Below are 26,962 nucleotides of genomic sequence, written 5' to 3'. Positions count from 1 at the left end.
TCACTCTCTGTAGACTTTGGGTAGCTGTTTTCTGTAGTTTTATGGTTTGAGTTATGTTCCCCACCTCCCAAAATTCATATGCTGCAGTCCTAACCTCCAATACCTCAAAATGTGACCTTATTTAGCTGTAACTAGTTAAGACGAAGGCATACTGGAGTGGGGGGGAACTCGGGGAGAGGCCAAGAACAGATCCTCCCTCATATCCCGCAGAAGGAACCAGCCCTGCTGATACCTCAGTCTCACACAAGAAACCTCCAAGATGGTAAAACAGTAAACATCTGCTGTTTAAGACAACCAATTTGTAGTACTTTTTTAAGGCTGCCCTAGCAAAGCCACACACACTAGGCCTAATGTTTACACGGGGAGGCCATTGGGAGATTACTCCCCCAAATGGGGGGTGAAACTGTCTTACTTTCCTGAGAATAAGTTAATGTTTTCTCTATGCAAAATAGGGGCTATAATGATATGTACCTCATAGCATTGTTGGGATGATGAAATAAGCTGATATGCATAAAACATAAAGAACAGTAAATGGAACACGTATGTTCTCAATAGTTACTAGCTATTCTTGGCCTGCACTCACTGGACTGTAATATGGGCTCCAATAGAGGCACTCTAGGTGCATCACCAAACAAAACAGAATCTAAACTTTGGCCCTTCTGCGGTTGACACTGTAACGAAAGAATGCAGACAATAAAATGAATAAGCAAATTAGGTAATGTATTGGCCAGTACTAAGTTCCACGTGCAGAAATGAAGCAGAGAATGAGGAGAGGGTGGGCTGGTGTTGGACATGGCAGCTGTTGACAAGCTGGCCCAGAGAGTCATCCCTGGAGGAGGTAAGAGCCTGAATCAGTGCACACCAGGCAGACAGAACAGCAAGTGCAAGTGCCCTGTGGAAGGAGCCAGCCTGGAGTACTCAAAGAGCTAGGAGACCTGTGTGCTACAGCAGAGTGAGCTGGGAGGCAATGGGAGGGAGGTTACAGATGTAACATAAGATAGGTGTACATGTCCTAAAAGGGCTTTTGCTTGCACCCTGAAGGACACGGCAAGTCATTAGAGGTTTTGAGCTTAGGAACGATATGATCTGACATACATTTTTATAGGATCATCCTGACTACTAGGTGAGAGCAGATTTGAGAAAGAAGAGCACAGAGAGACTAGTGAAGGAGCTGTTTCTGGAGTCCAGTCTAGGGATCACACTGCCTCTGACCAGAGTTGGTCAGTGGAGGAGGTAAAACGTAGTTAGGCTCTAGGTGCTTTGACAAGTGCCAGGTTTTCCTAATGGATTGAGTGTGATATTTAAATGAAAGAAAGGAGTTAAGAATGACTCTGAGGTTCAGTCCTGAGCAACAGGAAGTATGTTTCCATGAACCAAATTAGGAAAGACTTTGGAGCAATGGGTTGGGAAAGGAGAGTGAAGTTGTTAGTACCATCATCTTGCCTCTTACCATTAGCAATTTGGCCATTATTATCGTTAGAACGACTGAAGTAGTTGCTACTATTGTCTTTCCTCTTCCTGTTACTATTACTGACATTTTTATTGTTAGAATGAATGAAGTTGTTACTGTTGTCCTTCCTCTTCCCCTTACTATTACTGCGGTTATTATTATTAAAGTGAGAGGCAGCTTAATCCACCCTGTCCTGTTTATTCTCAGTGGCATCGTCTATGGGACCTTAACAAGCTCCTTTGGGGTCTGCATATCACATCCAGCTGCTCCTTTTTCCTGCTGAAATCTGGTCCCAAAAGGAAGTCAGTGGATACAGAGTGTGCCCCCTCTTCTGAGAACATAATCCCTGTCCCTACCATCACACCTTCCCTCTCAATCTCCCAAGACTGTCTTTGTGAACGGAAATCCCTACTTTTCCTTGCCTTTTGGAAATTTCATTGCCCTTCGCTTTTTCTCATTTTAGCCATTCTTCTTCCGCTTACTCCAATTTCCATTAATTCTTGCACCAGTTCTTCCCCACTCAGAGTCCTGGCTGTTCTCGCCCATGAATTCTGCGGTGACTCCTCAGTAAATCTGAATAAATTCTGTGATTTGTCTTCCCAGCTCTTCCCTTCCCTCTGGCCCTCAATTAAAGCTCTTGCTCCGGGAATTGTTGCTTGGAGTCTGAGTGATAGCTTGCTCCTCTGTAAAATAAAGGAATTAACGAGGTCATCTGTAAAGATCCTCTCTGCTGTAACTTTTGAACACACTGACTTGGTGTTTTTCCTGTGTGGCAGGTTCTCCTTTCTAACTCATCTTCACAGCCTTTCATTACTGTTTCCAAGGGCCTAACCACATTTTTTATCATTATTTCACTCATTTCTTAACTTGGTCAAAAAATGTTTATTTTTTTTCTAGGTATTTCCTAGAATATTGCACACAAGGTATTTGTGGGACAATGTTTCAAGCTTAAAGAAACAAACTTATTTGGACATTCCTTAACCATGAGTGAGGTTTTGATTTTCTTTAAGAAATCTGTGACTGGAAAGTTTGGTTAATGCCAGGGAGAGGCAGCTAATGGCACAATTTCTGCTTTGATTTTCTGTGACACACTTTTGAGGTTTTCATCCTCACTTCTTTGTGGTACCCTCCTCTTTGTCTTCCTTTGGTCCTGTAACTGCTAATTTTCATCAGTGACCAAAAAAATAAGAGTGACAGGGAAAAAACAATTTAGCTCAGCTGACTGTTTCTTCTACAAATGAGGGTGCACAGTTTGTTCTCCTGGATTTCAGATTAAATTAATAAAAATTTTAATCCTATAATCAGAGGTCAAAGCTTATTATTTTGAGAGAGAGAGGCAAAGAGACAGAGAGAGGGAGAGAGAGAATCCCAAGCAGGCTCCGCACTCTCAGCACAGAGCCCGATGTGAGGGTCAAACTCACGAACCATGAGATCATGACCTGAGCTGAACTCATGAACCATGACATCATGACTTGAGCTGAAATCAAGAATCTGACACTTAACCGACTGAACCACCCAGGTGCTCCCATCAGAGGTCATTTTTAATACTTTTATTTAAGAAAATTCCAGGTGATTTTGAAATACATCAAACATCCATTTATTGAGGACAAGGGAGGTTATTCTAAAACATTCTTGAATAGCCCTAAACTGATTTTGCCTATCAGAAGAAAAAGGAGAAAATCCATCCATAGGAGTCTTTCTATACTAGGGGTTACATAGCCAAACTTCTTAGGCATTAAAGAAATTCTCACACACATATACACACATACACACACACACACAAAATTAGTTACAAATACTCCATTTTTAAGATTAAGTTTTACACAACACATTATTACCACAAATGGGTCACTTGGATACAATGGCTATCTCTAGTTATTTTTAGCAAGGGAGCTAGATTTCATCATACTCAATCCTGGCTTATAAATTTAACTTTGTACACTTGCAGGAGAAATGTGAGCTGTCTGCCTTCTCTGACAAATTACAAGTCATCCTGCGAGTCCCACAGTGAGGACATCCTCCCTCCTCTGAACTCTAGGGGGAACTTCTCCATGTGTCCCCCATACCTTCTAATTCACAGTCTCCCATATCTATCAAGAAATAATTATGGAAGAAAACAAGCAGCAGAAAGATAAGCAAGCACTGTAGTTTAATAGAAAAAGAATAGGCTCTGAATCAGACAAACCGAGCTTTGTATTTCATTTCATCCATTTATTCACCGTGTGCTGCTGGGCAGTTGATTTAACTATCTGAGCCTTTGCTTCCACTTCTGTATATGGGAGGTATGGGGGGTAAGTACCCACCCACATAGGGTACTGCAAAGCTTAAATTAGAACTGCAAAGCGCTTGGCACATACGAGACACCCAATCAAAGTCACTTCTCCTTCCCCTGTTATGGCATATCATTCATGGTTCAATCCTGCAGTATGGTTGACTGAACACAGGGCTGTTTCTGTGCTGTGAGCTTTTTGAAGGCAAAGTCGTGTTATTCTTTGTATTTCCTCTTGAACCTAGGGTAGAGAGCCACACTACCTGGTGGCACAGTAACTATGTATTGTTTTAAACTGAGGGCTGAAACAGGACCACTCCTAAGCTGTGCAACAATTATTCAATTATTCGTGGATCTGGGCTCTTTTAATAGGACAGCTCCTCTAGTAAGCTATGGCTTCGGCCACTTGGGTGTGGAGACAGTCCACCATGTTTTAAATTAGGCTGCCCAAAACATAACCACTTTCCCAAATTCTTTGGCACCTAATCAGAATGATGTTCCATTTCTCACAGTAGAAACTGCTGCAGAAAAACTGACCTTATTCTGAGAGAAACAGAATCCATTACATTGTGCCAAAGTGACAAGCTGTGTTGTAAGCACTGAGTCACCTAAACATGGGTTTTAAACACCAGCTGGCCCCTGACTAGCCATGAGACCTTGGCCAAGCTGTCAGCGCTCCTCGAGCCTCAATTACAATAGGCCGAGAGACACTAACTCTACTGCTGTTGTCACACAGGGTTGTGGGTAGAGAAGAAAGGTGATTCCGTGGAACCAACTTGCACAACTGTGAAGCAGGATGCCAACACGAAGTCTAAAAAGCCATCACTTTTCAGTCACGTAAGCTCTTCCTCTGTCATAGTCCAGGCCTCTCCCCTTATTCCCTTCTCCGGCAACTGACCAGCTCTCATTTTATCATTTCAATTCAGTTGAGCAGGAAAGCAATGCACGTGTGTGTGTGTGTGTGTGTGTGTGTGTATCAACACACAAGTGATCAAATCTATAGCCCTGCCTGTCACATTACAATGCAGCAAGAAGGTGTGGTCGTTAATTCACACAACAAATCCAGCATCTGTAAAGCAAAGGGCTGGTCTGGGGCAGGCAGCAGGGACTTCACGCATTACTTCTCTGTCTGATGCTAGAACACTGCACGGCCCATTTGCCTGTGGCTTTTTCTCATGTGTCAGTCACAGCTTCCATTGTAAAATATTTCTAAGAAAATACAGTCCAACCAAAGCATAATAGAAGGGCAGCCCCAGATGTAAGGAGGCGGGCTGTGGGAAAAGCCAAGGGACCAGTCTTTTCAGTTCTGGTGGAATCGTTGTTTCTAGGTCATTCCAGCAATGTCACTTTAGGAAACCAGGTTCCTAAGGACATTGGGAGGGTGGGGAGGCAGATGGGCCATCTACACACTATATATGGAAGAACGAACCTTCCCAAATTTCTGAAAAAAATCATCTTCTGCCCGGACCAATGCTTCTTCATCAATGTACACAGCCGGCCTTTTGGCCATGAGGAAGTACTGCACCTTCCTCAGATTCCAGCCCATCACGTACTGGAGCCAGCCGCACACGGCCGCGGTGGATCTGCCGACCCCGGCGTTGCAGTGCACGTATACGATGTGTCCATTCTCGAGCAGTGCGTGGAGGAGACACACCGCCTGTGGCAGCATCTGTACTCGGCCTGGGATTGAGAAAGCACAGCACACACACATGAATAATGAACCCCGATATCACCACTCATAATAACTCCTGCAGCGCCTAGTGAAATTAGTGCCATACAGAGAAGGGTGGGGACATTAGAGCTGGCTCCATTCCTTTGCTTTGATGGAGAAGGTGAGACAATATCAAAGCCTGCTAATAATAAGGCGGAAAGAGCCCTCCAGAGGCCGTGGATCAGCTCTGAACCTTCCCTTGCTTTGGCCTTGAGTGACTTCTGCCTCAGTGCAAATTTCCTTTCAAAGAACAGTGAACCACTGTCTATAGTCAGAAGAACGGATTTTTACATCTATCAGAATGATTTGTATGGATCGGGCAGAGATTTAGAGGATTTCACCTGGACTTTCTTTAATCCAAACAGATCTTCAGGATAAATGCAAAGCACAGAATTAATCCATATTGATCAAAGGAGTCAATCTTATTCATTAAACACATGCTAATTTTCATCTGGCCAATGGGATGATGACATTAATTGATACACATGCGATAAATGATCATTCATTTGTTCCCTCATGAACCAGTGAGTATTGAAATGATTCCATTTCTCCTTTGCTGCACAGTCACCTCATGACTATTATTTTGGTTATCAGGTGGTCAGATGTCTTCTCCTTTACACACTGAGAGCATATGCAATGATCTGCTCAGAAACGATGGACTCTCTCATCTCATGAGGCAGAGATCCCCCTAAAATCATCAAACTCCTCGATGCCTAGAGTTTTTTTTGCACACAGGTTCTCAGAACAAAGATGGTTAGTGGATTTGCCAGGGAGGGGGGTGGATAATGGTCACTACAAATTAGTCTATAAATTATTTCAAAAAGGAATAAAAAGGGAAACTATACAGATTACCTAACCTGGATTATGTGCCCGTGACTTTTCACACTCTAGCTACTCTGTGTTCTCAACCCCACAGGGTCACAAAGGCACTTCACGCTGCCACACCCCTGGATAACTGGGGAGGTGGGGAAAGCTCCCCCCTCAAATGATTTCAGTGTAGATCTTCACGGAGGCCTAGAATTCCATGGTGGGGTAGAGCCGAGAGGCGATGAGAGGCGCTCAAGTAAGTTTAGACTTCCCTCTTTAGATGCCCTCTTTTAAAATGCAAATACCTCTTAAGAGGTCAACACAACATAGGGCAATCAGGTGTCAGCACCTTAGAAGAACAGACAGATGTTACAAGACCCCATCATGGTTTGAAGGCCGTCTCACTTACCCCTCCATCTGGGGTGGGTCTACCTTAGCTTCAGGCTCACTCTACTCTGAGACAGGACCAGAAACATCTACATGGAAGTGAAGACAATATTCTAATTTTGCTTCTGGTACTCTATTACTCTCTTACTAAGGCATCTAAAGCTATGGGTCTCACACAGCAGGTTAGAGACATTTTTGACCGGAATGCCTTCGGTCAGGGCATACTTTCCAATTCCTCAGGCTCCATCTCTTCCTACCACCTGTTGCCATTTGTTCATGCTCCCTGTCTGATCTCTGAGGGCATCTGAAGTTGAGACACACCCGCTCCTCTGTGCCACTTGATTTTTCAGAGTCCGAACTCAGCCATCAACTGTAACTGATTTGCACTTCCTCCCGAGGTTGTGGGGTACTCTGAGGTTAGAGCTAGATGGGCATTTCATATGGGCAGTTGCTCGTGGCACATCCCTAGAGGCAGTAAAATATCACTGGAGATGGAAAGATGTAAAATGTCATAGGTACCAGGGAGCTGTCTCATTGCATGTGTCAGGGCGAGTACTGTATAGTTGACTTACCATGTGAGTTGGGAGATCAGAGGAGGCAAAATTCCAAAACATGTTTGAGCAGCCCTGCCAATAAGAGTGAGGACTACCCATGTGCAAGGCTTTTGTTCTGCTGAAGGGTGTGAGAGGTGTAGCCCAATACTGGCTGGGAAGGGAGTGACCAGACATCACACTGGGGAGCTGGGCTTACTGCTCCTGCTACACTGGCATCATGGGACAAGTTCCCTGTTATAGCTGCCTCTCCAGCTACCATGTACTTTGCCAGGAGATGAGAAGAAACCAAATTTATTTTCTGGAAATACAGTTGACATACAATGTTAGTTTCAGGTGTACAACACAGTATAGATTGGGCAATTCTATACTCCGTGCTATGCTCACCACACAACCTTATTATAAGATTACTGACTAGAGGCACCTGAATGGCTCAGTCAGTTATGCTTCTGACTTTGGCTCAGGTCATGAACTCACAGTTTGTGAGTTCAAGTCCCGCATCAGCTCTGTGCTGACAGCTCAGAACCTGGAGCCTGCTTCGGATTTGGTGTATCCCTCTCTCTCTGTCCCTCCCCTGCTCACATTCTCTCTCTTTCTCTTTCTCTCAAAAATAAATAAATTTTTTAAATTTTTAAATAAAAAAAGTATCCCTGAGACATATTACTAACATGGGTTTTTATTAAATGTCCAGTGTCCAAACAGACCACAGTGGCCACATGCTGTGGGAGCCTCTGGAGTCAGAGCCCCAGTCCCTGTGCTCAGCTTACACAGCATCGGTGTCACCAATCTCCCCAAGCCGGGGTTCACATGGACCCATCAGAATCCCTTCCTCCAACCTGCTCTCGGCCAGAGATATCCTGAGGAAGGGTCTGCATCAAATGGCCCAAATGATGCAATATCTCTCCCTTTCCTCTTTATCTGTAAAGGATTCTCCAAGAGGCAAGCATACAGCTTAGAAGTTGAAAAGGGATATGTGTAAGTTTGGAATTCTGTGACCTGTGACCTCAGATGTGTAGTCCTGGATGGTAATTGGCAGTTGCCATTGGGAAGCCCCAGAAGGCCCCCAGTTTAATTGCCGGTTTCCCCCTGCAGTGGTCTTCTCCTAGAGTCACTTAGCTGCCTCACTTAAGAACTATCAAACAAGTGTTTCATTAACATAACAAAGAACTAAATAAGAAGAAAGGACACCAGACAAGGACCTGGTCCAGGATGTCCACCTGTCCAGGCCTGGCCTCCACTGGAGCTCTCACTTATTTTGATTTCTAGGGACTACAAATCACTCTGCTTTGATTGATGACAGCTAACATCTACTGAGCCCTTTCTCCCTGCCAAGTGCTGTTCTAAGCACTGTGCATGCAACAGTTCATTTACAATCACCTTTTAACAACTATGAGGTTGGCACTATTATTATCCTCAGTTTATACCTGAAGGAACTGAGACAAAGAGATTTCTCCAAGGTTATTCCTCAGTGGCCATTCAAACCCAGGCAGCACAACTCCAGAGCCTCTGATCTTAACCACTATCTTACTGCCCTTCCCTAACCTGCCTGGTCGGTGGTACTTGCTGGCCCCCATGCTGTCAGTCTGAATTCTCAGTCCCTTCCTGCCACCTACCCAGTTACACTGTTGCTCTTAACCCAGGTGAGAGCAACATTCTCCCTGGGGGTTAGGCCTTGTGCCCTACAGGAGCTCTCTGGCCCAGTGGGCCATATGCCTCTGCTACAAAACCCATTCTAGGGAGCCTGAGCTAATGCATAACTCGCCAAGGAATAAAGAGTGTGCCTAGAATCAGAGCTTGCACAATAAACCAGTGTCAACAAGAGCCTCTAATTTTTCATGTTTCATATATTTAGGCTCCATATAGAAGTTAATTAGATAAAAAGTTTCCATGCATAAAAGTGATAATACCTAAAGGCAAGACAGAAATCCAGATTTTTTATATTAAGTATTCCGAATTATAACTGTTGGCAACTAAGTTGAAAATTTTAAACCCCGTGCAGGTCTAACAAAACATTTAACTGTCTGTGATTCTTACTGTGGAATTTAAAACAGGACTTGGCTTTCAGTAGACGCTCAAGAAGCATTCATTAAGTGCATGAATAAAAAATAAAATGAAACAAAATCCAACAATGCTGATTAGATCTGAGACGACCAGACCCCTCTAATCTAACTTGTGGTCCACACCTCCCCCAGGCTAATCCAACCCTGGAATGATTAAAAGCTTCTTAAAAGCATCCATCAAGCAAAAAAAGGCTGGGAGAATGAACACAAAGGCCTGAAACCAGGGAAAGGAATGGAAAAGGCCCTGAAGATGCCCTTTACCTAAGGTTGACCTTGAAATTATTTCTGGAATAAACTTCAGCCTTTCCAACATACACACACAGACACACACACACACACACAGACACACACACACACACCCTTCCTTTTTTACCCCAGGCAAATTTATGGCAGAATACATTATTATTTTACTTGAGCATATCTCTTTTCTCACCTTTGCAGTGTAATATAGATAAGGCCCATACTATCTAGTACATCCTCTGGTAGAAACTTAAGAACTTGGGACTAAAAATATAGTACCAACTTTGCAATTTTCAAAGCACTTTCATATCAATCACCTTATTCTATTGTTATAAACCTATAAGGCAGAAATAATTACCCCATTTTCCAAATGCAGGAGCTAGCCTGCTTGATATCACAGAGTCACATGGTGGCAACAAGGCCAGAGCCCAAGGTACTGTGGCCCCAAGGTCAGTGCCTGCCTCCTGGCAGAGCTGTGCACACTGGGTGAAGTTAGCCAGTACTCAGACTGCCACAACAAAGGGGTGCCTGGGGACTCTGGGAAGCACATTAACTTGTTTGGGAGGCGAGGGCAGGCCATTCATTATCACCAACACCGCACTGACAGAGGTCAAAACACAACTGGGGTACTTCCTATGTGAAAGAAAACTGACTTTTAATGAACAAATTTGGGTGGTTTTTTTTTCAGGTGACTGCTAGATTTGGGAGCTTTTCACATCTCAGGTGAAAGACACAAACCAAAATTTAAAAAAAAAAAAAAAGAAAAAGAAAAGAAAAATCCTAACTCCTCTTCATATGACAAAATGTACAAGAGTAAGGATCGATAGTACAATTGATTGTAACAGGTCTGTGACAACCAGTGGTGACAGTCAGGCCTAACAAACTGTCTTCTTTCTCAGACTTTATCTGACAGCATTATGCTACAGCTCAAAACACATCCAGATGGATTTTTCTCTAGAGGTCTAAAAATATTCAGCTAAATTAATCTATATGTTCATTGTGCTAATATTGTGAGCCGCACAGATTAATCTATTGGTCCAAACTTCCCCGGTGACTCAGGAATGGTCATTAACCCTTTGATGACTCCCCCAGTTATGCTGAGCCAAAGAAAGCCTTCATTTAGCCTTCAGAGTTTGGCCTTTGCCCAGTGGGAGCTTTCATTCGCTGTCCTTGGTGTTGCCAAACTGCCTCAGTGTAGAAGGTATTCCCCTGTTGCGGTGGGGATAGGGACGTGGTGACCCTGTGACCTCCAAAAAGATTTTAACACAACCACAGTGGGACTTTGGGGATGGAGTTTTCCCTAGGGCTTCTGCACACCCCGAACTATTGAGCAAATACCTGTTAGTCATCAGGGCTTCGGGTAATCAGTGCCTGGGATGGAAGGGGCTGCAGGCTATGGTTAGCAGTTCAGCTACTCCAAGCTTGTCTCACATTACACTCCCTATGGGTAAAAATGCTATGAAATTAGAATCAAAGAAGAATCACAACGCTCTCTGGAAGCTACAGGCACGTGGTCCTAGCAATCTTCTCTGTTTTGAAACCAGAGACAGAAAGCACTTTCATATCAATCATCTTATTCTATTTTATCATCTTATAAGGCAGAAATTATTACCTCATTTTCCAAATGTAGGAACTAGCCTGCTCGGTATCACACAGCTACTCAGGGGCTTTCATTCTGCTATCACTGGTGTCTGTCCAATCACCCGGGGGCGGAGGTACTTCACTGTTGTGGCAGGGATGGGGGCCTGGTGACTGTGTGATGCCCCAAAAGATTTTAACACAGCTATAGTGGGCCTAGATTCAACCCATGATCTTATGTGCAAGCAAAGTTATTTTGTTTCTTTGAAAAACAGCAGAGCTCTAATGGCTCGATCAAGTTTCTTTGGATCAGCATTACCAAGAAGAATAACCAATCTATCTCCTCCTTCAGGAAGAAAAGTTTTACACCTCATCCCGAGTGATGGTTCCATCCAGCCAGGTCATGAGAACCACCTGAGATTCATAAAGAGCCAAAGCAGGCAACATCCAGGTTCCCAATGATCCTCAAGGTCTTCTGTCCCCACCTACACCTTGCACTGTTGACCTGGGGGGACAAGCTACCTCCCTGGCAACTGGACTTTGTCTAACTCAGGTGATCATGAGCACAAGGGACTGAGAGTATGGTGGTCTACAGAATGTGCACAAAGTGTCCACCTGAGGTCGCAGGGAGAAGCGTCGTAGCACTCTGTCTGCAGCAATGATCTGAGTCTGACTGCCTCTGTTGAAATCTGGGCTATTTGTCTTTCCCTATGACCTTGGCCACATTACTTAACATTTTTGTACCTGTCTCTCCCTCTGCAAAATGGAGTTCTACATCTGCTTGGAGTCTTATCAGAATTATATGAGTTAGAGCATAAAACTGCTTAGGAGAGTGTCTGATACATTACGTACTTTGGGGGGAAGAGGACTGAAGGTAGAGACATTTGCTGGCTAGGCATCCCTGCCTTCCTTTCCCCTAGAATAACAGCTCACCACACTCCCTTGCCAATGCCATTCCCACAGCCCTCTGCTGCCCCCTGCTGACCGCTGGTTGATACTAGTAGAATAACTTGGTTCTCTCAGCTTCACTTCCCCTCATTCCTTTCCCAGAGAGAACCCTACTCTACCACAAAGCTGAAATACAGAGCATTCCTGTAAAACCCCATGCCTTGGGCCTTGACTTACACTGTTTCATCCGCCTGGCATGCTCTTCCTCCCTCTGCATAGACCTGTCAAAGTCATGCCCACCTCAAATACCATGACATTGATATAGCCTCCCTGTGCTCTTCTCCCCATCCCATAACCCAGGGGGAGCATGTGACCCGTTCCTCACATCACATTCTCTGCATTGTAATTAGTTTTGAACTTGTCCTACCGCCTCTTACCATTAGATAAAAACTATGCCTTCTCTGTGTCTCATTCTCTCAGCACACGCATGTCCTAACCCCTCTTCACAAGGACATGCTCAGCTGGTAGTGGTGCAAGTACAGCCTCACCATTCCCACCCTGCCCCCTGCTGGGCCCCTCATTATCTCTCACTTCAACTATCGCAGCAACCTCTTAACTGGTGTCCCCAGATCCACTGGGGGCCCACCTCCATCTTTTGTCCATGGTGCAAACTGCACTTCTGAAGGGAAAAAAAAAAAAAAGGTTATCTTGGCATTTCCCAGTTTCCCACCTTTTCAACTGCTTCTTGCTGTTTTTAGGATAAAGTCTAATAAAATCCTTCTTGTGGCCCAAATCTGCAAGACCCTCTTCCTTTATTCCCTGACCTGCAGCCATACTGGCATTCTTTTAGAATATTCTATGTTTTCCTGCAGCAGAGACTTCCTAAGCTGCCCCTTCTTCCTGGGAGCCTCTTTCCCATCTCACCCCTATCCCCCACTCTTCAATCTAGCTCAAACACACCTAAAAGAACCTTGTCCTCTTTCTACATCTGATTTGCCTGTGTATATGCTCTCACGGTGGTATATTTCTAACAAAAATTTCATCATAGCTGTAAATTTCTATTTGTAGTTAGTTGATTAATGTGTGTCTTCCCTTTAGGACTCTAAGCTCTATGGGGACAGGAACTATGCTTGCTTTTCCTCACCACTGTATTCCCAGCTGCTGGCATAATGCCACACATACATCAGATATATAATAGACATGTGTTTAATAAATAAACAAATCAAAGGAGACATGTTAAACAGAATCTTAGCCAAAGTATCAAAATATGTCAAATATATTAAACCTAAAACCTTATAGTTATTCCATTTCTATCATTCATATTTAAGTTTCTCAATTATAGAGAGAAAGGTAGGTAGGTAGGTAGGTACGTAGGTAGACAGATAGACAGACAGACAGAAATGGATTCTCTGAAACACTTCAACAAGAAGCCAGAAAGATTTTTCTGATGCTTACCTTCAGTGCTCATATCTGGGGTCGGCATCCAGATGTAGACCAAGCCTTCTTCCTTATACAGCTTAATCATGGTATCTGGAGTCATGGGCTCTGCGTAGCGGTTACAGCCTGAGGAATTCTGTACAATATCCCATTCGGTCTGGAAATTCATTACAGCTGTAATCCCCAATTCATGCTTCAGTTTGATGGTTACATGCTCCACTTGACGAGGGCAGCTACCCAGCCAGATATTTGGTAGAATTCTAATGAGAATATATAGAGGCAACTATTATTATTGTTATTGTTATGGCTTGAGGTCTGAGGAGCTACAGAAAATGTGTGGTAATGAAATGCAATTAACCTTTAAATCTGACACAGGAAAGGCTGCATTAACAATATTAGATGTTGTAATGATATTATTGGTATAATAATATTATTATTGAAGGAAAAAATACTGTAATGTTGTTTTTAAGGAAACAAATAATTCTATTAACTAAAATGCTAGGAAATAGGCATTGGCAAGCCAAATCTAGTGATATATTAAAATAAGTCCACCAAGTTGTATTTATTCCTTGAATGTATATGTGGTTCAACATTAGGAAACTCATCCACGTATTTCAAACACTAACAAATTAAAGGCAAAACTCCAATGATTATATGAGTAAATTCTGGAAAACATTTGCAAAAATCAGTCATTATTCCTGTTTAAAACCCTGCATAAAAATTTCAAATAATAAGAGAACTTGTAAACACCAGAAACGAACAAACAACAATCTTCTTTTAAACAAAATCAAAGTCAAGATTATATCTATTAGTACCCATCATTGCCCTAGATGTTTCACCTAATGCTGCAAGTTAAGAAGAAATATAACTATCTGTAAAAAATCAACAGAGAAAAAGAAAACGTTGTCATTATTTTTCAAGTATATTTCTATATATAAATATCCCAAAGACTAGATCCCACCCTCAAAGTTTCTGAATCAGTAGATCTTGGTCAAGAGTCCAAGAATTTGGACTTCTAACAAGTTCCCAGGCAATATTGATGCTGCTAGATGGCTGTGTGTGGAAATCTCCTCACCTCACACACACTGAAATTGGGTCCCAGAACCCAAAAGACATGCCACACAAATATCATAAAAATGCAAATATTTTCCAAATCAATATATAAATTTAATGAGCACTATTATAATTTATTGTGTGTGGCATATATTGTCTTGCACACTGATTATTTCACATGCGAACACTCTCTCCTGAAATAATGGGTAAATACTCTATTTCAACTTTATTTGAATCACATCACCTAGAACTTTACTAAGCTCAATATAAAGCCTTCAGACAACAGTTTATAAATGATGTGGTAGACATCACTTGATGCTCACCAGTGTTCCCAGTTACCCTCTTTCAAGCATGGAGGACTAAGTTTCTTCTCTGCCTGAAAGTTAGAGCTATCTGGCTTGCTTTTGTCAATAATAAGTGAGCTGAAGTAACATGTGTACCTTCCAGAAAGATATATTTAGGACCTTATGCACAGTTCTCCACGCTCTATCTTTCCCTGCTGCAATGGTCATGAAAACATGTGTGGATAGTGAGCTGCAAGAAGACTGAAGTGGTCTAGAATGGTAAGCTCAGGAGGCCAGACGCCCTGGAGAACCAGTGGCTTGTTGAGATAAGCCAATTTTGCCATTGTTTGCTAACACAGCAGAACCTGACTTGTTCTAACCCGATGCCTAAATAATTAATCCCTTGAAGGACCTGATGTGCAGGAAAAAACTGAGCAGAGGGACTACAGTTTTATTTAGTTACTTTCAGACTGAATTTAAACCAGTCCTCGTCTGTTGGGGACAATTTTGTTTCCCAAGGAACTGTGGAGACATTTTAGATTATGACACTGGGTGGTGCTAATGACACCTAGATTGAGACCAGGGATGCAGCCAAGCATCCTATAATGCATAGGACAGTTCCCACAACAAAGAATTATCGAGTCAAAATGTCAGTAATGCTGTGATTAAGAAGCCTTGGTTTAGGAGAATAAAAGTGGAACAGAGCTCCTTACCATGGGAGGGAAGACAGGGAACATATCTGACACAGAGTTTGTGGCTCATCAGTTACACCACTCTGATAAATTCCATGTCAGATTTTAAAATATGTATGTATGTGCATAAATAGAGAGAGCTATAGAATGAGCAAAAGCCTGATAGTGCAGAGCTGAACAGCACTAAACAATTTCAGTGTGGCGTAATGGAAAGGGCACAAAACATAAGCCAGAAAAGATGCCAATCATAGCATGATATTTTTTTAACGTTTGTTTATTTTTGAGAGAGAGGGAGAGAGAGAGAGAGACAGCAAGCGGGAAAAGGGTAGAGAGAGGATGAGACAGAAGATCTGAAGCAGGCTCTGTGCAGCAGAGAGCTCAATGTGGGGCTCGAACTCATGAACTGTGAGATCATGACCTAAACCAAAGTTAGACACCTAACCAACTGAGCCGCCCAGGTGCCCCCCACAGCAAGAGAATTTTAAAAGCACTTGGTAATAACTATCTGACATTAGGGAAAGTTGTTTCTCATCTCTAAGCCTTTGGCTGCTCATCTTTAAAATGGATCTAAAAATAACTAATTCACGGGAAGAAAATACAATGTAGTAAGGTATTTGAACAGGACTGATACCAGTGTATGTACAATAAATGCAAGTGGCATTAATGTCTAGTTGTTATAATTTACTTATTTTAGTAATTTATTTTGTATTGTAATGACTATTTAGATAATTTCCCATTGTTCTGTGTATCCTTCATTTGAATGCTGCAGAGTTTAGAATATTCACTCTATTCTCTTAAATGAAATCCAGCTTGTTTTGTGGGTTTTTTTCCTTTTGGCTGTTGTTGTTGTAATTGTTAATGTTTGTGTAAGAAGCCAATTGACTAGTCCTCAAATATGGGTATTATCCATCCTCACTGAAAATATCTCACAATATCTAGCATCATCTAAAACTTGAATCCTACTTACATTCCAGAAGATAAACCAAATTTTTATCGCTTCTTGGGCTCTAACAGGTTATTAGGAATTTCTTATGGGTTATTAAAGATTAGTATGGAAAAAATAAAGACAATAAAATTTAAAATAAAGAGAAAATTTAGAAACACAGAAAACACTTAATGGTATTGTGAGGAGGAGCACAGGATCCAAAGGCCTTTCACTTCATTCTAGACCCTAAAGAATTCTCAAATATCCCATTAAGCCCAGGGCTTGACAGAAATATCATTAGCAGGGACACTTTTAGAGTGCTCAAGAGATGTAAATGACCAGGACATTGTTAGCTGAATATTCAGTCTTCATAGGAATGGAAATGACAGACAACATGGGTCTTTGGTTCTTCCCTTTGGCTACTGAGTGAGACCAAGGGCCACCTCTATCTAGATGTTCCATCTCTCCCTCTATTATCCCTTAATCCAGCCCACCCTGCTGGATACCTAGTGGGTGGCAGTGGGGGGCTGTCATACTGTACTGTGGGGTTAAATGGAACATACGAAAGTGTCCTAAGCTAGGAAAAAGGGAAGTAGGGACACCTGGGTGGCTCAGCTGGTTAAGTATTTGACTCTTGATTTTGGCTCAGGTCATGATCTCAGGGTTCATGAGTTCAAGCCCCGCACTGGGGCTGTCATCTGCAGTGTCCGTGCAGAGCCCACTTGGGATTTTTCTCTCTCCCTCTCTCTGCCCCACCCCACTCATGTGCATGCTTACTCACTATCTCTCCCTCTCTCTCAAAATAAATAAACTTAAAAAAAAAGAAAAGAGGAAAACAGATACTTCAGTTATATAACCAAGAAATATTTTGAACAATGGATTTTTAGCGGTAAAATTTTGAAGTGGACTAGTAAAATATTTTAAAGTGAATATTCATGACAGGCAAGCTAAATGCCAAATGTTATCCAGTGTTCTTCTGAATATTAAACTCCTTGAATGGATAGCACTTAGTATACAGCTAGTGAATAAATACCAAAATAGGTGGTTGGCAAGCAAGATTTGCATAAAGATAAAGGAATAGTTTATAGAAAGATACAAACAGCAAATCTTACAAAATAAGAAATCAGAATCCCAAACTAGAGTCAGTATGCAGAATCACACTCTATTACTTTTTAAAAAGATGTTACTCTACTGTCTCAGACTGAATCAATTTCAACTAACCAAGGATCTCAGGAAACTCTGAACAAGTAAAGGTAACCAGGCCCAAAGTTGATACCTTAACATAAGTATTTCCCACATCAGGTTTCAAGGGCAAGGACATAAGCCCTTGAAATGCACACCCACACATTCTCACACACATACAAATACCGTTTTCTGAATCAGATATGTCTAACTTTTTGATAACATAATTAAATCTTCCCCTAAAATTCCAGAAGTCAGAGTCCATATTTAAGAAATGAGTATAAAGTAGTTCTGATTTTTTTAAAGTAAGATGTGCTGAACTTAGGAGATAGATCACAATAGATAAATTCTGAAAACAAGTATTGTGTTGAAGAATAGAGAATTAAGGTTATAAAGTGAATGGTACTGAGTCATTATATGAGATGTGGAGACAAAGGATTGAGCTGGTTGGAAGCACACAGATCAATGGATCCTGCTTCCTCAGACAGCTAAAGTGCCCTCTATATGCACCCTATTGTAGCTTGTTGTCTCTAATAATAGGTGATATATTTCTAGTTACATGATACACTGGAGGTAATAAGATGCATGATGTACTTTCTAAATTGTAATTAGACTTTTACTTATCCATTCAAAAGAAAATGATGTGATATCATTAAAAATCAATTTTTACTCATCTCATTTTACTTTTCATCTTCTTTTGTCATCAGTGACAATTGAAACAACTTTAAAAATCAGAATTTTTTAAGGTAAAAAGAAACTTGTTGAAATGCGGGATTTGGGGAATAAAAATCCTCTGTTGATTCAATACAAGACATCCTAAATTTCAAAGATACAGTAATTAAGTAAGATATAGCTCATAATTATAAGTTATAATTTATAATTTAATTATAATTTATGAGCTATATATGAGAGAATTACTTGATGAAGAGCTCACTATCGATCATGAGTTATGTAAGATTTCTGGCAGCTCAACTATAGATTTGGAAAGGTCAGGGGAAACCACTGTACCAATTGGGTACTGACACTGAGTCAACCCAGAAGTTCCCAAACATGATTTTGTATTCAAGTCACATGAGTTTTTATAAAAACTTGTATTACCAGGATCTATTTGAGAGATAGTCATAAAGTGGCTGTGGAGTGAGGCCTATAATCTTGTGGAGTTTTTTTTTTTTTTTCAAGAAATTGACTAGGTTATATGTATTAAATATGCAGCCAGATCCCAATAAACATGCAGAAGTTCAGTACAGAGATCTCAATACCTTTTAATAGCAGCAAAAAATATGGCAATAAGAAGGCATGAGTTGCCCAGCCATACATATACACAAGAAAATTGAGTCCATGCCTTTCTCCAAAAATACTTTCAAGACTATGGGGCACCTGGATGGCTGCGTTGGTTAAGCATCTGACTGTTGGTTTCGGCTCAACTCATGATCTCACATTTCGTGAGTTCAAGCCCTGCACTGGCCTTTGACCTGACAGTGCAGAGCCTACTTGGGATTCTCTCCCTCTCTGTCTCTCTCAGAATATATAAATAAAAACTTGAAAAATTTTTAAAAAAACACTTCCAAGACTAAAAATGATTCCTAGACAGATTGAAGAATGGGACATTGTTAGGAGAGGGTAGCTGAAAGGAGTGTGTCTATATGTTTAGTGTATAGTATCTTCTAAAAAGTCAAAACTAAATCTACTTCTGAGTCATGACAAGTATTTAATATGGTTATATTCACTAAGAATAAACTTCTGCAAAAAAAAGTTTTATTAATTTGAGTCTTGACTATTGCCATCATTATTCAACAAAATTGTATTTAAATAAAATCCATCCTATTAATATTACAACTTAACTAAAGACCAGAGGTGGGGGAGCAGGGGGATGGATAGATGGTTGACATTCTGGAACTTACTTTGTTGGACTATAAATCAAAATCAGTTTCATTCACTTGGGTGAATGTGGATCTGTGGTTGTGTAATCACATCACAAAACTACCCCGTTCGCTTCACCTATCAGGCTGGGGCCTGTGTTATAACAGCGACTGAAGCGTACGAATGGATCAGTGCCCACTTGCTCCATCTCAGCTGTCAGCCATAGGAGGCCTTACTGGCAATAACAAGTGCATCAGACAGAATGAGCATCCAAGCACTTTGCAAAAAAATACCACCGGTATTGACAGAAGGCAGGGGCATGGGATAAAGAGAAGATATCAGCCCAAAAAAGCCAGTCATATAGACACCACATCACAAGTTCCATCACTAATGGCCTTGAAAAATGACAGAGTAACCTTTTCCTGAAGGTGAAAATTAGCATTATATTTTGTCCATAAAGAAAAAAAGTTAGGAAACACAGAAATGATGGAATCAATGAATGAACATAGGATTTGTTTATTTCTTATCACACCAAGAGACCACCACTGCTGAAGCCAGTGGCCTCTTCCTAGCCACACAAACATAATACCATTTCAAAGAGGAAGAAAATGGATTTTGCTGAGGTTCTTCATAAAACCCAGCTAAGGAATTAGAAGCAAAAAAAATTAGCACATTTCCTAAGTTGGATAATTTTGCTGCATTTACCTTATTTAATATTTTATGGGCAATTCAATGTTAAATTAAAATGTGATCTGGCTTTTAAATAATGGTTGAGGGGGGGGAAGTCTATCAGTCCTATCATTTAAATCTCATTAGTGGGAAAGCGAGAGAAACGTTAAAATCAACCTCCAGTTAGCCCCAAGCTTCATTAGCACATGTAACTCCTGCTGAAAATCTGTCCTCTGTGCCAACTGTTATGTTATTAATACCAAACTTCTCCCCCAAAAAGGGTGCTTCTAACAGACCCCATTTAAGGCTGAATAACCTCACAAAGACAAATTTCAATTTAGAGAGTGATACTAATTAATTTCTTTATTAAAAATAGTTTTATTATAGTTTGCTTATAGGTTATAGACTATAGTATGCAGAGAGCACATGCTATTTCTACAGGTAGTTAGTTTCTTAGATTTTGCGGGGGGTAGGATGTGCTATGTAGTTTATAGCCACATGAGGCAAATATTTTTGACATAAGTTCTTTTTATTTCCTATGTTAAAAATGCCACATAATTAATTATGAAGGTCTGTTATGGGTTGAATTGTGTTTCACCAAAATTTCTATGCTGAAGTGCTAACCCCTAGCACCTCTTCTTACTTGGAGATAGATTCTCTAGAGCAGTAACCAAGTTAAAATGAAGCCATTAGGATGGGCTCTAATCCAACATGACTGTTGTTCATATAAGAAGGGGAAATTTGGACACATACAGAGAGAAGATGATGGGAAGGGAAGGGAAAGGAAGGGAAGGGAAGGGAGGGGAGGGGAGGGGAGGGGAGGGGAGGGGAGGGAAGGAAAGACCGTCATCTATAAGGCAAGGAGAAGGAGACAGGCCTGGAGCACAGCCTTCCCTTGCAGCCCTCAGAATGAGTCAACCCTGTAAATACATTGATCCTGAACTTGTAGGCTCCAGAACAGAGATAGTAATTTTCTGTTGTTTAAAAGCCACCGAGTTTGTGGCACTTTGTCAGAGAAGCCCCAGGAAACTAATACAAAGTCTGAACATTCAGACTTAAAATATATATATTCAATCATCCAGATTCTTCAAATATCCATATATCAAGTATACTTAAAGTAAAACATTTTTTTTTTAAATATTTTTTAATTTATTTCTAGGGGGGAGAGAGAGAGAGAGAGAGACAGCGTGAGCAGGGGAGGGTCAGAGAGAGAGGGAGATATAGACTCTGAAATTGGCTCCAGGCTCTGAGCTGGCAGTCAGCACAGAGCCCGACGCGGGGCTCGAACCCACGAACGCGAGATCATGACCTAAGCGAAAGTCGGACGCTTAACCGACTAAGCCACCCAGGTGCCCCAAAGTAAAACATTTTAACAGATATTTTTCAGCTTTCATTCTGATGTCTGAAAATCTACAACTAACTTTTGATTGTGGCATTCCAATTGTCCCCTTATACACAATACTACCTGTCCTCATTCCTTGATTCATGTCCTTCAGGCCATCACTTGAGCAACCTCCAACATGGGCAGACAAGATTATCAGGCTTTTGGGCTATTTGGGCTTCCTTTTTTATATATTCATTTGTTTGTTTGTCTTTATTTTCTGAGAGAGAGAGAGAGAGAATAAGAACACACATATACATCCAAGCAGGGAAGGGGCTGAGGGAGAGAGAGGGAGAGAATCTTAAGCAGGCCTTGAGAGCCCAATGCGGGGCTCAATCTCATGACCGTGAGACCTGAGCCAAAATCAAGAGTTTTTGATTTTGCCTAACCAACTGAGTTATCCAGGTGTCCTTGGGCTTCCTTCTTGATCTAATCACTTAGTTCAAAAGTTCTGAGATATCCATCTTTGATAACTACAGGATAGTCTTGGGCCCCTTTGCTTGGCTTTCAGAGAATAGACCTCCGTGGAGACTTCCTTGGAACGTTTAAGAACACAGTCTTCATGCTCACAAATTCTTTACACTGAGTCTAAGAGAGTTTGGCTTTCTGAGCTTTGAGCATTTGTTGCCCTGAAATTTGGTTCATACACCATATCAACTGATTACAGTGGTAAATAAGGCAACTGGCATACTTCACTTTCTTAAAGTCAGTCACAAGGTAACACAAAGTCTGAGACAAATAACAAGGCTAAGCAGCCTCAGTTGGTTACTGTGATACAAATCTCAACAAAATGTTCTATTAAAATATTCTCTTGGCATGTTAATTTTGTTTCCAATGCTGAGCACTCCTTGAAAGAGTAAAATGTCACATTTAATACTTTTTCACATAATGAGCTTGAAAGGATTTGTTTAAAATTAATCACTTGCATAATGAACAAGGAACCACTGAAGATCAAAGAAGTAATTAAAAATTAAACAGAAGATGTTTTTTGTATTAGTTTTAAAGTCATTCTATCTATTTAACAAATATGTAATGATGCTTGCTTTTTGCTGGGAACTTAACAATCAATCGTGAGCAAGACAGTCCAGGTACACCCTCATTTGAGCCTACATTCTTTGAGAAAGACAGGCAATAAGCAAATAAATACAGAAAATGTATACAATTAATTTGTAATGTGGTACTGAGGACATAAACAGGGAGTTAAAATAGAGAATCATGGGAAAGCTAGACACTCCTCCCTGAAAAGGTAACATTAAAACCGGGACCTGATGTAGGAAAAGGAGTGAGACATTCAATGGTCTTATGGTGAGAGGGAGGTATTCTTTAGGAAGTGAGAAAAATCTGGAGACATGGAGTGAGGTGAACAAGAAGGGAGTATGGCATGAGATACATTGAGAAGACCGTGCCAGGCCTCACCGATGTGCTGGGGAATTGGTATAACAAAAGAAAAGCAATGAAAAAGCAGTGACAGATTTTTAAGTAGAAGAGTTACATAGACTTATGTTAACAAAGGTGACTCTAACTGTTATGTGAAAAATGGATTGGGCAGAATATAGAGCAGAAACGACAGAGGAAGAGGAAGGACCTTTGGGAGAGTGATGGCTTGGAACACAGTTAGTGGTGCAGATAGACATAAATGGATGAACTCTCAATGTACTTTGGCAGTGAAACCAGCAGAACTTGCACATGAATTAGATGAAAGAGCTGAGGGCAAGGAAAAATTAAAAAATGACTCCAAGTTTACTAATGTGATATTATAATCTACACTTGCTTAACCACGTCTGCCTTCACTGACGCCTACAGCTCTCAGTTGGTTTACTATGTATTTTTACACGTTTCAGTTTAACCAACATTTTATATGCCAGGCATCAAGCTAATGGCATCCACATGCCTAAAAGCTTGATGATATCAAATTAATCAAACTTCCTTTCAGTGTTCCACTCAAATCTTTATTTCCATTATAAAAATGTTAATAACATAGGGTTTTTATTGATGTAAGAACTTTGTGCATAGAATAAGTTGACTATCAACTAGATTTAACTAATATGAAGGAAATATTCATGTAGACAAAGTAGTACACAGGAAACTGATGTATTTATTGAATCAGTTCACTAAAGAGACATTTTTAAAATTTATTTTTCACACCTATGGGTCTTTAGTTCAGCTCTAGAACAAATAAATGAATTTACGAAACATGACAATCAGAAAATTAAAAAAAGATCAAGATTTTTTCTTCTTTTTTATGGTAATTCTTCTTCATTGCCAACCAGTCATTTGAGTAATTAAAATAGTAGTTTGTAGTGTGAAAAGCAATTCTGTTCAGTACTTGAGCACAATAGATGTTTCCATTGTAAATTTCTTTTTTCTTTAAGATTTTATTTTTAAGTAATCTCTACACCCAATATGGGACTCAAACTTACAACCCCAAGACCAAGAGTTGCATGCTCTACTGACTGAGCCAGCCAGGCACCTCTCATTATAATATTCTTGACCATAAAAGGAAAAAAAAGGTGGGATAGTTGCGTGATTATTATTCATCTAGACCAGTGCTTCTCAAATATTAATGTGGAGACAAATCTCATAGGGATCATCTTAAGATGCAGATAGTGATTTGGTAACATCTAGGTCAGAGCCTAATACTCTGCATCTTCACAGGCTCTCCTGTAGTACTAAGGCTGCTGACCCTTGGTACACATTTTTAGTAGCCAGGAGTACTCTAATAATGGTGTTGACTCTAAAACTATTATTATTTTATTAGACATCACAACAGTTCACTACATTTCAGTACTCAGTGCTTCAGTACTTGGGCACTCTGTTAAGTAAAAGAAGATCCTTCCGCTAGAACAAACAGAAAGACAAGCATTTTATCTCTATTACTGATGTTAATATTAGAGGCCTAATATCAACCAGACAGGGAGGCTGCTACTTTTAAAAATACTTCTAATTAAAGAACATTTTGAAATCTTTTTAGCCCTTTTTCTTGATTTTCCAGTGAAGAACCTGCAGGAAGCCAAATGACTCTTAAAATAACAACCTCGCCTGGCTCTAAGACATTCCTCCTTTCTCCCTTTTTACAGCACTCATTGGCTTCTTGAGAGTGACCTAAATTTCCCTTTTGTGTTATCTTTTAAAAATGCACTTGAAGATTTTTTACATATAGATGCTGAAAGCTGAGGAAAATTCACATTAGACTTGAAACTTATGGGGTATTAACGCATTTAAATGGTGGAAAACTCTAATGCAATTAGCAGTGTTGCAGCCAATGGTATTAGAAACTAGATAAAGTTCCAGAAAGACAACAATGAACACCTCACCTTCCCTATTTGATGTGAGTTCTTAGGATGGTAAGAACAGAGGAGAGATGTCAAACTATTAGTATTCTAATATTGAGACCTACAAAATCCCCAGGAACCTTTGCTTCTTTCATTCAGCCTGGAGTCAGAGCACATGGTATATTTCCCAGTGTGTAGAGAGAAGTCATGATATCCAATAAACCTTCCTAAGGATGTGCAGATCAAAAAGGCCTGTTTTTAGTTACCCGCAGGTCCTGAGGCTCCATAGACACGGGAAAAGAGGCCAGGAATACATGATACTTAATCTCCTTATGTTATTCCTAACTAAGACAGGTCTTAAAGAGTCAGAAATGCAGTCTAATACAAATCTCAAGGAGGAAAAGTACCAATTATACCCAAACCAAAATTGTCATATTTAAATTGATAATTTTAAATAACCCTACTCATCATGAGAGTGCATTCAGTTACATGGTGCTGTTATTTGCAGCTAATTTGTTCCGGCAAGACCTTCACAATACAGTTTTATTTAAGATCATCCATTACACTGAGCATACTTAGCTTCTCTTCATTGAAGTGCTTACCTGGTAGAAACTGGCCTTAATTTTCCATATTTCATAGCCCAGGACATTGTCATCTCCACCATGTGCTATGCAAGCATTTAGATTTCTTTCAAGACTTTTGACGATATTTAGTCTGGATTCACAACGGGACTTAAGTGTGTGGAGAAATGTTTGGATCTCAAACTTTTGAAATATATCTGATATCTAAAGCATATGGCGCTTCAAAATATGAACCACCCATAGGCTCCTATTAAGAATATTCAGCCTAGTGTCAGAGAGCCAATTCCTATCAAGTCCCATCTAGCACAACTGATATTCACAGAGACAGCTTAGTGTATTTCTATCTCAGCTGTACCTCTGTTACAGATTACATCCCTAGGTGGTCCCATGTATTCTATTAATCACTTCCATTACCACACATACTTTCAGTTTACTCTTACTAGGCTTCTGTCTCCTTCACAAACTGTATTCTCTACAAGCCTTTTAAGTGTAAATGTTTCTCAGAGTTCCAGAATGTAAGTCATCTCCCTAATATGCACTGCCATCTCTAACTGTGATCTACATGCTGGTAAATTCCAAAACCATCGCCTCCAGCTCAGATCTCAATGCTCTGCTGGAATTCTCCAGTCAATGTCTCATAAGTGTCAACTGAACTTGTCTTCACCATCTTTCACTCTTTGCTCCCTACCCACAAACCCAATTTTCCTCTATTGTTCTTGATCTCTGTAAATTATCCCACAGCTGCCCAGTCATCTAAGCTAGGTAACTTAATTCCTCTCTCGTCCCCTTCTTATAGTCATTAATCCATATAAGTCAATCTCTTAAACAGAATCTGTCCCCTATGCTATATTATCATTGCTTTGCTTCAGATCTTCAACACTGAAGAATTGAATTACACAAACAGCCTCCTAAGTGACCTCCCAGGCTGTTTCCTTCCACACTGTAGCTAGAGTAATCTTTTTTTTTTTTTTTACTGTTTTTTAAAAATTTATTTCTGAGAGAGAGAGAGACAGGGTGTGAACGGGGGCGGGGGAGTGCGGTCAGAGAGAGGGAGACCCAGAATTTGAAACAGGCTCTGTGCTGACAGCTCAGAGCCAGATGCTTGAACCCACAAACCATGAGATCATGACCTGAGCCGAAGTCAGATGCTTAACCAACTGAGCCAGCCAGGCACCCCTAGAATAATCTTTCTAAAACACAAATCTGATCATACGACTTCCCTGCCTAAAATAGGGAGGTGACTACCCATACACGTTCATACAGGCCTGATCTTTGGAATCTGATCCCCACACAAATCTCTGATCCCACATCCCCATGTGAACCCCACCCTCCAATTTAGGAGAGACATTTGTAAATTTCCTGAACACTCAGTACCCTTCTCTGCTGCTTAACCTGCTGTTCTTCCTCTGGAAATACATTTTCACTGCTCATCTTAAGCCCATTCAGTCTTCTCGGATCTCCCATGGTCTCACTTAGGTCCTCCTTCTTTGTGTCCCCATAATATAAACAATCACACACCTTTATGTTGTGCTCTGTCCTCTCTCACTCTGTGTTGTTGGCTTTACTGAGCATTTCTCCTGTGTACTGCAAGCTCCTTGAGAACAAGAATGATCTTATGATACCATATTCCCATAACTGAACAGTGTATCCAGCACATTGTTAGCACTTGAAGCAAATAGGTGACT

The 26,962-nt window shown here is 40.8% G+C and overlaps 1 protein-coding gene across 2 annotated transcripts in view; it reads right to left on the bottom strand.

Annotated features, from left to right (window-relative positions):
• Positions 1-2,985: 2,985 nt before the first annotated feature.
• Positions 2,986-26,962, bottom strand: part of EPM2A (EPM2A glucan phosphatase, laforin) — a 113,063-nt gene continuing 89,086 nt past the window's right edge. The window contains exons 3-4 of one of the 2 annotated variants that reach the window (XM_039230919.1): positions 13,397-13,638; positions 2,986-5,399 (exon numbers count right to left, since the gene is read on the bottom strand). In XM_039230919.1, coding sequence (XP_039086850.1) covers positions 5,122-5,399; positions 13,397-13,638 — 520 coding nt within the window. In that variant the 3' untranslated portion in view covers positions 2,986-5,121. The remainder of the gene's footprint in view (positions 5,400-13,396; positions 13,639-26,962) is intronic. The other variant, XM_039230920.1, reaches the window with a different exon arrangement.

This window comes from Hyaena hyaena, unplaced genomic scaffold (assembly GCF_003009895.1).
Source record: "Hyaena hyaena isolate Hyena2069 unplaced genomic scaffold, ASM300989v1 scaffold_52, whole genome shotgun sequence".
NCBI classification, from domain to species: Eukaryota; Metazoa; Chordata; class Mammalia; order Carnivora; family Hyaenidae; genus Hyaena; species Hyaena hyaena.
This window is presented reverse-complemented; position numbering and strand designations above follow the sequence as displayed.